Source organism: Pseudochaenichthys georgianus, chromosome 21, assembly GCF_902827115.2.
Source record: "Pseudochaenichthys georgianus chromosome 21, fPseGeo1.2, whole genome shotgun sequence".
In the NCBI taxonomy this organism is placed as follows: domain Eukaryota; kingdom Metazoa; phylum Chordata; class Actinopteri; order Perciformes; family Channichthyidae; genus Pseudochaenichthys; species Pseudochaenichthys georgianus.
This window is the reverse complement of record NC_047523.1, coordinates 1,056,737-1,069,840: the sequence shown is the minus strand read 5'-3', so window position 1 is coordinate 1,069,840 and position 13,104 is coordinate 1,056,737. Positions and strand designations below refer to the sequence as shown.

The window sequence follows — 13,104 nt, the reverse complement described above, 5'->3', positions numbered from 1 at the left end:
TTAATGACAATCAAACCTATGGGAAGAGGGGGGGCGGCGCCCCTATGGGCCGGCCGCCACTGGTTGTAACGGAATGTAACAACGTTACATAATCAGAATACAAAAAACAAGTAACTGTATTGTATGGAAGCCTGTTTGCTCCACAGGAAAACAAATTTAAAAAATCCTGTAAGTCAATATATTGACTTACCATCTCAATATATTGACTTGTATTAGTAAGGAGCATGCCTGCTCATTCCCTGGCTCTCAAAAGAGTTTGGATGGCTGTTTTTATTAAAAAGTACAGGCTGCATATCTGTTCTCAGCCTTGGAGAAACTTGACATGTTTTGGTATGTGTCTGAACCTCTTTTCAGTGGTTCATTAATAAAACAGATAGTTCAACGTGTGCCTACTTTGTTCACGTACTGTTGAGGTGCATTTCAGTACTTGTGTGCTATAATGTATTTACAAAGTGTGAAGAGGAGGCAACTTTAGAATAGGGAACCTGTTCAGGTCAATTGGAGTCAAACTACTAGCTTATTGGTTATGAACAAGACTTCATTTTAAAATAGGGAACATATTCTTAGATTTAAGAATTAGAGGGTTATTGAGGAAAAACTCTCAACTAATGGCGTATTACTTGTAGAATATGGTCATGTAGAATAAGGCATTAATAAGTGTTTTATATGATTAATAACCAGTTGATGGTGAATTTGTGTACCTTATATAAAGTTGTACCGCTTATATAATGAACATTCTGTATTTTACATAATTGTTTTGAGAGAGAGAGAGAGAGGAGAGAGAGGAGAGAGAGGAGCAGAGAGGAGCAGAGAGGAGAGAGAAATATAATTCATTATATTTAGAGGAGCCTTTCAAAGCACCCAAGGACACTTTACAATTCATAAGATATTCTAAGGAAAGGTTCAAGTCAGTACAAAAGGACTATAACAGGAACATGTTGGGAAACAGGAGACATAGCACTATAGGGAGTAGGCTGATCTGAACATGTGGGTTTTGAGGAGGGACGTGAATGTGGTGTGTCAGACTGTCGGATGTGAAGGGGGAGAGAGTTCCATGGGAGCAGATAAAAGCCAGAGCCCCCATTGTGAATAGGCGGAGGGTCGGGACAGTTAGCAGGCCAGCAGAGGAGGAGCGGAGGGAGCGAGGGGGGGTAGGAGGTCAGCGAGACAGGTGGGGGCCAGGTTGTGGAGGGCTTTGAATGTGAGCAGGAGGGCTTTGAAGTCTATCCGGTATCGTACAGGTAGCCAATGCAGACGGGTGAGGATAGGGGTGATGTGGTCAGAGGATGGGGGGGATGAGGTCAAAGGATGGGGGGGATGAGGTCAGAGGATGGGGGGGTGAGGTCAGAGGATGGAGGTGATGAGGTCAGAGGATGGGGGGGATGAGGTCAGAGGATGGGGGGGTGAGGTCAGAGGATGGAGGTGATGAGGTCAGAGGATGGGGGGATGAGGTCAGAGGATGGGGGGGATGAGGTCAGAGGATGGGGGGGGTGAGGTCAGAGGATGGAGGTGATGAGGTCAGAGGAATGGGGGGGATGAGGGTCAGAGGATGGGGGGATGAGGTCAGAGGATGGGGGGTGAGGTCAGAGGATGGGGGGGTGAGGTCAGAGGATGGGGGGGTGAGGTCAGAGGATGGAGGTGATGAGGTCAGAGGATGGGGGGATGAGGTCAGAGGATGGGGGGGTGAGGTCAGAGGATGGAGGTGATGAGGTCAGAGGATGGGGGGATGAGGTCAGAGGATGGGGGGGTGAGGTCAGAGGATGGGGGGGTGAGGTCAGAGGATGGAGGTGATGAGGTCAGAGGATGGGGGGGATGAGGTCAGAGGATGGGGGGGATGAGGTCAGAGGATGGGGGGTGAGGTCAGAGGATGGGGGGGGGTGAGGGTCAGAGGATGGGGGGGTGAGGTCAGAGGATGGGGGGGATGAGGTCAGAGGATGGGGGGTGAGGTCAGAGGATGGGGGGTGAGGTCAGAGGATGGGGGGATGAGGTCAGAGGATGGGGGGTGAGGTCAGAGGATGGGGGGGTGAGGTCAGAGGATGGGGGGGATGAGGTCAGAGGATGGAGGTGATGAGGTCAGAGGATGGGGGTGGTGAGGTCAGAGGATGGAGGTGATGAGGTCAGAGGATGGGGGGATGAGGTCAGAGGATGGGGGGGTGAGGTCAGAGGATGGAGGTGATGAGGTCAGAGGATGGGGGGGTGAGGTCAGAGGATGGGGGGGTGAGGTCAGAGGATGGAGGTGATGAGGTCAGAGGATGGGGGGATGAGGTCAGAGGATGGGGGGGTGAGGTCAGAGGATGGGGGGGGTGAGGTCAGAGGATGGGGGGGTGAGGTCAGAGGATGGGGGGATGAGGTCAGAGGATGGGGGGGTGAGGTCATAGGATGGGGGGGGGGGGTCAGAGGATGGGGGGGTGAGGTCAGAGGATGGGGGGGGTGAGGTCAGAGGATGGGGGGTGAGGACTTGGTGATGAGGTCAGAGGACTTGGTGATGAGGTCAGAGGACTTGGTGATGAGGTCAGAGGATGGAGGTGATGAGGTCAGAGGACTTGGTGATGAGGTCAGAGGACTTGGTGATGAGGTCAGAGGACTTGGTGATGAGGTCAGAGGACTTGGTGATGAGGTCAGAGGACTTGGTGATGAGGTCAGAGGACTTGGTGATGATCCGGGCAGCAGAGTTCTTCATGATTTGAAGTGTATTGAGGAGTTTGATGGAAGACCTGAGAGCATGGTATTACAATAGTCAATATGGGATGTGAGGAATGCAGGAACCAGGACTTCAGTGCGGATCGAGACAGGGCGGGGTCTGGAGCAGAATGCCGTCTGGGTGATGGTTGTTATGCGGGTGCAGATGAGAGGGAGCTGTCCAGAACCAAGATGTTGTGTTTGAGTTGAGTTCTTGATAAGCCATTAAAACAGTAAAATGCGTGTCTCCTGTTCACCACAACATACCCATCTGCTATGGAAAAATAAAGTATTCCAAAAGTATTCTGTATCTGAATACGTTACCTTTTTAAGACACGTAACTGTATTCGGATTCGAATTACTTTCAGAGCCATGTATTCAGTATTCAGGCACTAATTACATTTACAAAGTAACCCTCCCAACCCTGTCCATAGTTACATCACCTGTATGATATTTCCCATGCAGGTCATGGTGCTCTTGCAGTAGTGTTGGCTTGAGGACACAGCACTAAGTGGCTTCTTCACGCCTTCGGTCCTGCATGCTCTCTGATATGTGACACGCTCACTTATCCTCAGCTGACGGTGCTGTACGCTCCTCTCTGCTGCGCTGGTTCACACCACCTCACACACCCCGACTGCCTCTTTATTTCTCCGGCTCTCTCATGCCTGAGTCAATAACCTGAAGTCCATATCAACATTCACATGTGACTCGTCTTCATTATAGAATATCTATATCTTATATCTTATTTAACATATAAACATGTGTTATATGTGAAACAGTGGAAACCTCTTACACTGATCATGACTGTATGATCACTATAAATCGAGGATTATTGTAATCCATTTTTTTACCAAGTTGAATTTATCATAGCCATCCACTTGTATATTTATTACATAGTGATGCAATGAATTATTTCGCTTTTTACAACATGTTTAACCAAATAATTCTCACTACAGAAGTGAGATTACTGTAATATGTCTAATTCAAAAACACTAATACATCACAGTACTGTCAAATAAACAGGACAACATTGAGTTAAAAAAAGACTTAAGCTACAGCCTAAACCAGGGATGGGCAACTTTGATGGTGGTGGGGGCCACATCATTGATGTACTGGCCACCAGGGGCCGCAGATTCACTTGGAACCCACACACACAAAAATTCCATGTGTTGTATGTAATTATTAACAATTATACTAAGTCTGACATCTTCATTGACATTTTACAATCAAAGGGAACATCCCCAAAAAATGGGAACATCCTCTAATAAGCTCACTAAACAAATATCAGTTCACAGAAATGTTATTTCATTTATACAAGTGGCATGTTTTTATTGAACAGGTTATTAAACAGTGGAATAAATCTATTTTAAACTATTGGAAAGCACGGAAAATGTGTGTGTATTGAGATGAACCATTAGATGACATACACATGAAGTCATGAACACTAACGGTACGTCCACACAGCAGCTTTTCGAAAATCTTGGAGCTGGGCGTGTCCAATGCAATGCGACCAACAACCAATCACATGAATCTCCCGCCCCCGACATACAAAGCAAAAAACCCCGGGGATTTTATGCGAGCAATATATATATAAACTCCCCAAACAGGCGAAAACCTACCAGTTTCACCCACTGTCTCTGCCACCTCCCTCCATGCCTGGTTCCTCCGGTTTGTATCCCGTTAATAGTTCTGGTCGTAAAGAACCGGGTGATTTGCTACCGTAATTTCTCGTTTGGAATATGAGGAAATTAACTGCGGTCTGGCTTTCCCTGCTTACACGCGGTTTGATTGGCGTTTATGCAAATCTTCTACTGTCAGATTTGCATAAACGTGTTTGATTGGCTGGCGCTTCCAGCTCAGCTTCAAAAGTTGAACATTGCTCAACTTTTGAATCCTGGAAATCCTGGAAATCTTCGCTTCGCTCCCCCACAATGCAGTTCGGCGAAAAGCGAGGCAAAGTGACGTCATCCCCATTCAAAGTCAATGGGCAGAGAAGCGGTGGAAGATTTGTCTAAAGCTGCTGTGTGGACGTACCGTAACCCAGACATTAGTTGTCTAACTTGAACCTAAAACACTTGTAGCCTGTCTCTGCATTCCCCTTATTCCACAATAAGGGGAATGTCAACACAGACACCTGTCAGCCAGCACTCTGCTGTTCCTCACCCCCCCCCCCCCCCCTCCCGCTGAAATTATGAATGAAAAGCGTAGTTATCATAGATAACACGACAGGGTCCGTGACAGTTTGTTTTCATCTGATTTCAAATAAACAAAGTCTTGGTTTTAAGAATATTAAACTTGTTTCACCAAATTCAGATGATAAAAACAACTTGTAAGCTTGTAAAGGCATAATTACAAGAGGCAACTTAACGTCACAGCAGGCATAACAACAGCCGGTGTTTCCTGTGAGGGTTTCCCCGGGAAACAAACACAATACACCCAAATGCGTCACAGATTATTTCGCGGTATTTGAAATCATCTACGCAGCTCGCGACGTAACTAGGAGTCTAGTGGACGGTATCAGTACTACAAGTACAGTACTACAAGTAATTAATAAAAAAAAAAAAAATAGATTTTTTTTTTTTTTTTATTAATTACGTTCTTTAGAAATTAATCTGAGGGCCGCAAAAAGAGGAGGTGGGGGCCGCATGCGGCCCGCGGGCCGCCATTTGCCCATCCCTGGCCTAAACAAAATGTGTTTAGTGCAGTAATGTCAGTTTATTAAAATAAGCTCCGAAGTAGTTTCATTGCATTTCTATTTTATTCTACCAGTCCTGAATATACACTGGAGATGGCTGTGACACAATTCAACTAGAAACATTGAAATTCCCCAATGACAAACATCAAAAAGACAAATACAATAAGCTAAATATTATATTCTCTTGTAGGATTTTGTCCACAGAATTTTGATAAATGTGTGCCGCTGATCTGTGGTTCACTTAAAGCAGATCAACTGTTAAAGTCGACATGATATTAAAACCATGAAACCCTGTTTTTCAGCCCTTCGTCTGGAGCTAATTGTCCCAATAGCTTTGGATGAATCCATGGAGCATCCACTTCTGCTCATTGTGTATGTCATTATCAATTCATCGTTAAATAATGCAGATTAATGTGAATCATGTATTAAATTAAGATTGTTATGAATTCTTGGGGTAAAGAAAAACAGTATCCATGTCCTCCACAGTGACAGCGCCCCTGGTGGCCAGGCGGTGAGCGAGCGCTTCTCTCTGGGCTGGGACTCGGTGCTGGTCAGCTCAGACAGCGTCATCGTGGCCCGTCTGGACGGCCGGGGCAGCGGCTTCCAGGGTCAGAGGGTCCTGCACGAGGTCCACCAAAGGCTGGGGACTGTGGACGTCCAGGACCAGATCGCAGCTCTGGAGTAAGCTGTGGCTGTGGTCACTTAAGCAGAAGTTGTACGTTCTGTAAACTCTGATATTTTTGGGAGATCTTGCTTGATTTTGTTCCTGTCCACCATGTTGTGGCATTCAGTTGGTTAGACTGAAGATCTAAAGGACCCTGGTTCACTCCTGGGTTTTGGCAGCCGGTCCTCGACTTTAGGGAACAAGCAGCAATCTTTATACTTGATAATAGGTTCTGAGTTGGTTTTGAGCACAACAGACATACAATACACCTCCTACATGGAGTGAGATTGATACACAGTTGAATTCTGTGGAACAAGGTATCAACAAAGAGACAGTTTACCCCCAACTCCCCCAACGTGTTTTTACGTTGCTTGAAGGCCACCGTAGTTCTCAGACATTTAAAACTTTGGTAACAAAGCCGTCACCTTCATTTTGTTGCTTTTTAGTCGTGTAATGGTCCGTTTTTTGGGTTTGTAAGAGCATGTGTAAAGACATGGATAAAAGGATACAGATATGAAACACAGCATGTTAGCCTGTTTCCATAGTAGTCCGTGGGGATGAACCTTTTCCACCTGATAACGTTTGTTTCTCTGCTGTTTCTTGTAGCTTGGGGGTACCTCTTCAAAAGCCAAGAGGGTGCCCGGTGATATCCCTTGAGCATGTTCGGATATTAACCCCTTTATGCCCAACATTCCCAAAAGTTGTCTTGTCCATTGAAAACAAGAAACAGCTCAACCTATTACTATTTAAGGAACTGACCGAACACAGGCTTTTCCATCTAGGAGGCACAAACAAACACAAGTTGGTGCTGACAGGGGAGGACTCATGCCCCATCGAGATCAGGGTGGAAGAAAGAAGGAGCCGATATGAGCTAGACAATCAGCAGGAAGAAGCTGACACCATCATTGTCCAACAAGTCCTGGCGTGTTGTGGAGAAGCCCATCACATCTCTGTGGTTTCTGATGACACAGGTGTGTGTGTGTGTGTGTGTGTGTGTGTGTGTGTGTGTGTGTGTGTGTGTGTGTGTGTGTGTGTGTGTGTGTGTGTGTGTGTGTGTGTGTGTGACACAGATGTGTGTGTCCTACTCCTTCACCATTATCAGGCAGGACTGGATGTACCACTCATCATGCAATCCCCCCCGCAAGGAAAGAGCAATAGTGGACATCAAGGCGACACTGTCGCCTTGAATTCAGAAATGGTGGAGAACCTTTTACCAGCCCGTGCCCTATCGGGATGTGACGCTGTAGCGTGATACTATGGGTTGGGAAAAGGCTCTCTCATCAACGTCCTGAAAGCTGGGTACCAACTATCAGCCATTGGCAACATGGATGCACCATTCCAGCAAGTCCTCGACCCAGCCACTGCCTTCATCTCAGCCTGCACAGACATGTCACACACAAGGACACTTGTCTGGGGGGGAAGAATGGAAAAGGACATATGTCTGCTCCAAACCTTGCTGCTCTACCACCAACAAATAAGCCTTCCTTGAGAATGTTAAGAGGGCCCACGTTCAGGCAATGTTGTGGTGACATCTCAACGTACGCCTGTGCCAGCAGCCCGCACTGAACCCAGAGGAACCTGCAACAGGTCACTGATCCCAACCCATCTACCAGAAGATGCCAAACGTGTCCCAGATTACATTTTGGAGATAACCAGGTGCGGCTGCAAGACCCTTGCAACTCCAATAATTGCAGTTGTAAAGTGCATGGTTTGCCATGCACAATGTTCTGTGCATGTTTCAGCGTGGATGCTCAAGATCCTACGACTAGAATGATCATCAGCAATATTTGTAATGTGCCTTTGCTATATGCTAATGAGCAAAGTGTTATCCAACAACCTGCTCGCCTCTCCTTTTTGTTGTTGGTAATAAGCGCCACGCATTGTCTTTGCAGAATTCACTGCACTACAAAAGTATGTTTTGCTGGGTCAGCTTGAAAGGGTAAATATTACATACTTTAGAATACAATGCACTGTATGCATGTAAACATTGGGGAAGGCAAATGTGATGCATTTGATTTGAATATATTTCAATATTATTGCATGAAATCTCATAAATCCTTATTTTTCTGGGATGTTGGCGTTTTGGCCATGAAGGGGTCAATGTCCGAACATGCTCAAGGGATATCACGGGCGGGCACCCTCCTGTATTTTGAAGAGGTACCTCCAAGATACAAGAAACCTTTATCAGACGAAACAAGGTTCATCCAAAAACCAGGCTTTGGCTCCCGGACTATAGAGCTTTCTGCACTATGTCAATCAAATTGTTCATAATATTAATATGTATATCTTCTTTAACTGACAAATGACTCACTTTCAGTTGTCATTATCTTTTAAGCTGGTAAATGCAAATTGTGCAAACAAAAAGAGGAATAGGTCCATTGATCGTAACAACATATATCGAGGTTGTTGAACATCCAGGAAGGGCATCAGCATGAAGGCAACGCTCCTGGACATCTACATCACTTTCATTTTGGAACTTCATTTGAGCTTCAACAGGACATGTTAATGAAAAGGTTCATGAACATCTCAATATTTAGAAGGAAGACACTTCTTTGGCATACTATGTAGTATGTACTAGGATTCAGATGCATTTGTAAAGCCCAGGACAATCTTTTACTATGTGGTCTCATTAGGAATTGTTCTCTTCATCTTTGCTGTAGTTAACCCTCTCAACATGTTTAGGCACCTGGTCAGACTTCCCTATGTCGATGGCAACAGAGTTGGAGTATATGGAAAGGTAACACTCCCTTTCTATCTAAGTGATAAATAACCACATCACATGTATGATGTCTCTTTGTTGAAGCAGCTGTGGTGTGTTTCTCCAGGCGTACGGAGGGTATCTGTCCTCCCTCCTGCTCCTCTCACACAGCTCCATGTTCCAGTGCGGCATCGCTGTGGCTCCCATCACCAACTGGAGACTCTACGGTATATCAGACCTCCTTACAGTTTCACAAGATTACAACACGTTGCTAATCCAAACTTCACAAGGCTGCCTGGGCTTGGAAAATGACGTTCCCTTACATCGAAACAGCAATTATGTTTCAAGGGAATACATATTATGTGTTTGAAATGTATCACAAATAAATGTATAATCAAAGTGAGAAGAAGTCTGCTTTGGAGAGACTGGGGTTGGTGGAAGGATAGATACCGCTGTTGTTGTCTTGTATGTCAACGTGTCATTGTTTCTGTTTACGTCTCTAAGCTAAACAATGTATACAACACACCTATTTAAGGCAGCAATCTAACTAGAGCAGGTCAGTGTGTTTCTGTCCAATGCACAGCTTAAACAGCGTGTTTGAAACTGCAACCGTAATCAGGGTTCAACCCCCTCAAAACCTAATTAAGAATGCCATTTTGTGTTATGGGACTTACTACAGTAGGGAACAGTAACTATTACTCCGTATCTGGTCATCGATACTGATGTGTTTCAACAGACTTAAGCTATATGTCCACTGTCGAGTGAATCTGATATGCAAAGACGTGGAGTGAAGGTATGGTGAAGGAATTACAACAGCACTGCTCACAATGTGTCCGTTTTCTTTTCATAAAGGGTCGGCCCACACGGAGAAATACTTTGGCTTCCCAGCGAGAGACGATCACAAATACCAAGTAAGAACGAGCTACTATTTCCACAAAAGCATAAGCGCTTCATGTCGAGGAAACAGATAGAATGCATTCATGTATTCATTCTTCTCTCTGCTTGAATGGGACGTGTTCAGAACTCACACCATGTACTCCCACCATCTGAATGCAGACTAGACTGGTGTAAACACTTTATCATAGCATTCAACGTGTCAATGAGACGCAGGAGATGGTATCGTGTGTGAGAGCAGCACAACGCAGGGCGTCTGGAGCCATTTCAAGCACACCTGTTATTTTCATTCATGTGAGGTAGTGTGCAGAGCGGGGGGAGTGAACCTCGCAGAGTGGTGTTCCTTCTCCTCTCAGACACTCACATGTCCTGCATCATGCCTCTGGAACAGGTCGCTTTCACACCAAGTACTTTGCCGTACTTAGATCCCAGCACTTAGTTCCCAGCACTTAGATCCCAGCACTTAGTTTTCAGCACTTAGTTCCCAGCACTTAGTTCACTTCTTCTTCTTCTGCTTTGGGTTTACTGGCAGGCCGCAAACAACTTCACGGCGTATACTGCTACCCCAAGTCCCCGGCCAGAGGTCCCCGGAGTTGGGGAAGGCTTCAGAGTAAATCACCAGAACGCCGACACCTCCTCATCTCCACCGCTCCCATGTTTTCTTTTGTGTTGCCATACGTTAGTCTCTCTGCGTTGGTGCGCTGGGCTAATGCTAATGCTAATAATGCTAATGCCAGCAAATACAATGGCGGCTTCACTAAACTTTTCAGAGTTTTACGGGGCGTGGTTTGCAATTCGCCCAGCCAATAAGAAATTGGAACTTTTTTCTCCCCAGGAAAGTACCTGCTATGGGCAGGGACTGAAAAGGGGGGGAAAGTTCTCATGAACTAAGTTCTCTTTTTGGTGCGAACGCAAAAAGTACTCCGGTGTTCACCTTTCTGCTGAGAGAGGATTCTACTCTTCACCTTTCTGATTAGAGGGGATGCTTCTGTTCATCTTTCTGCTCGGTGGGCTCTATCAGAAAAACATGTTATTTTATTATCAAATAAAATTGGAAATTGGAATTTAAAGTTGACAAGTATTTTATTTGTACCTTTTTGGTTGGGGTCACAGCACAACAAGGTGTGGTTCAGAGATGTCTGTGGTTGTTATGGTATGTTTCAAATGCATTGTCCACTGATACATAATGCCCCTGCTTTGTCAGTTGGTGTGCTCGACACAGTACTGGAACTGACCTTCTTAACATATTAGATGATTTGACCTGATACCCTTTGTTTACCCCTTAATATAAGACCATCACTTGAGGTTTGCTTAGAGTAAATACATGGGATGTTTTTGAGACAGTGTTTGGTCAGCAGAGGCTCACGGTCCGTTTCTCTGTCCCCACAGATCTCCAGTCTGCTCAGAAACAGCACAGCATCGAGCCCTCTGAACTTTCTGATCATCCACGGCACAGCAGATGGTGAGGTTCAATACGGCAGATAGGTGGATGGATATAACGTGTACTGGCAGGATAACTCCAGGAAGGGACTTTTGTTTTGGGGCATTCAATGTGTGTCTAACAGCATCTTAAAAATGACTGTTCTCGGCCTCCTGCCACTGTATTGGAAATTAAGAAAATATACCTAGTATGTTTTCTCTTACTACAGTATATGTATTTTAATCACTGTTAGGAATGTACATACAGAAACATGTTTATGTACAATCAGGGTCTTTCTTTGCATTGGTTGGTGGAATGTGGAAAGCTAATGTAGCATTACATTTGCTGGGCACCTTTTGCCCAACAATGCATTATCATTTACCTCCCAAACGTGGAAGTAATGGACCGAGAAGCTTCTGTGTCATGCTTGGTCACATTCTTATTTCAGTTTTCTGTCTCTTCCAGCCACCGTTCATTTCCAGCATTCTGCTGAGCTGGTCAAACTGCTGTCAGTGTTAAATGTGAACTACACTCTCCAGGTGACAGCTGCTTTCTTCTCTGAGGGACATCATGTTACGAACAAGAGACATGTCGTCAAATAACTGTTGTGTTATTGGTTTGAACATGTTATACTCATTTAGTTCTTGTACAGACAACACTTAACATGTTGAGAAATGTGACACCTTAAACATCTGCAAAGAAAAACAAGAATAGAGATCTGAACATAGATTGGAGTGGAACTTAAAAAAATAGAAATGTCACAGATACTTCTCCCTGATACTCGCCTTTTCACTCTGAGTTAGATGTAAAGGTCGATAGCATTCCCATGCTTTTACAGGGACTATATTTGTGGAGACTGCAGCCACTTCGCTAAACAAAGCAAACAAACTGGGGTCAGGAAATAATATATAGTCAGCCCGGCTCTGTCCAAAGGTAACATACACCGCGACAGGCCACTTCCTGTAGTCTATGCTGGTAGCCAGGCAACTGTTTTTGGCCAAGAAACATTTGGATATTTTTTTGTTAAGATTAAACAAACAAGACATAGACCTTATATATGTTATGTCAAGAACTTTAGATGTTATTCCCTTTGGACAAGAAGTGAACCGAGTCACCGTCACTTCCTCCATTGCTGTGTGTACTACCTTTTTAAACATGTACATGTAGCTAAGTATTTGTTTTCCCGTCTCTAACTTGATTAATACCAACACATGTTTAGACTTAAATTAAACATTCATGAAGTGAAAACAAATAATGGAAGGGTTAATGGTCCAAAACGAAAGCATGGATAACACCCAAACCGAACATCCTCCATTAGTATATCAAAAGCCATTTCCTAAAACACATCCTTCTTTATCGTTCATTTTACTCTAAATGGGACCATATTACTAAATTAACATTGTGCTGAATTGGAAAAGGCTTTAAACTAGAAGTTGAGACCATAAACTTGTCAGGAAAATGTTTTCTGTGGTAATCAATCAAGTAATAAGTAGTGGCATTGTCTTATAGACTTCTATATAATCTGAGGTTTTTATTTTCCACTCACCCCCTGCTGGCCATCAGAGAAAATGCAGGTTAAAGGCCTTTCATAGTTGCTTCCATTGTTTGACCTCGGGGTTGTGTCTTGCTTTGGACAGCTCAGCTAAGCTAATGAGATGGTTGACTAATTACAGATTTAGTATAGAGTCTTATTCTCAGAAACAAAGTGAATTTCCAAAATTAAGGATTCGTAAGCATTACACTGCTGTCTGATGTCAAGAATAAAAACAATTTAATACATTGAAGAAGAACAATTGACAGTTATTTGTATTTCCTGCTGCGTAGATTTTCCCAGATGAAGGCCACAGCATGGCCTCCAGCAGGAGCCAACACTACCTGCTGAACTCGGTGCTCACCTTCTTCAGGCGCTGCTTCAAGGAGAAGCAGGTCGTCGTCGTCCCGCAGACGTCCAAAGAGTATGACTAACGTCCTGTGAAGAGATAGGTTTGTGAAGAACCAATGATTGTCATGAGCCAACAGATAGAGGCTGTGATTTCCTGAAAGGCTGCTGTCTG

At 44.7% G+C, this 13,104-nt stretch overlaps 1 protein-coding gene across 1 annotated transcript in view; it reads left to right on the top strand.

The window, feature by feature from the left end:
• LOC117466834 (inactive dipeptidyl peptidase 10-like) overlaps nucleotides 1-13,104 on the top strand; it is a 104,203-nt gene extending 91,099 nt beyond the window's left edge. Inside the window, exons 20-27 of the mRNA XM_034110310.1 lie at nucleotides 5,677-5,746; nucleotides 5,861-6,055; nucleotides 8,721-8,775; nucleotides 8,864-8,963; nucleotides 9,589-9,647; nucleotides 11,020-11,092; nucleotides 11,516-11,589; nucleotides 12,875-13,104. Coding sequence (XP_033966201.1) covers nucleotides 5,677-5,746; nucleotides 5,861-6,055; nucleotides 8,721-8,775; nucleotides 8,864-8,963; nucleotides 9,589-9,647; nucleotides 11,020-11,092; nucleotides 11,516-11,589; nucleotides 12,875-13,015 — 767 coding nt within the window. The 3' untranslated portion in view covers nucleotides 13,016-13,104. The remainder of the gene's footprint in view (nucleotides 1-5,676; nucleotides 5,747-5,860; nucleotides 6,056-8,720; nucleotides 8,776-8,863; nucleotides 8,964-9,588; nucleotides 9,648-11,019; nucleotides 11,093-11,515; nucleotides 11,590-12,874) is intronic.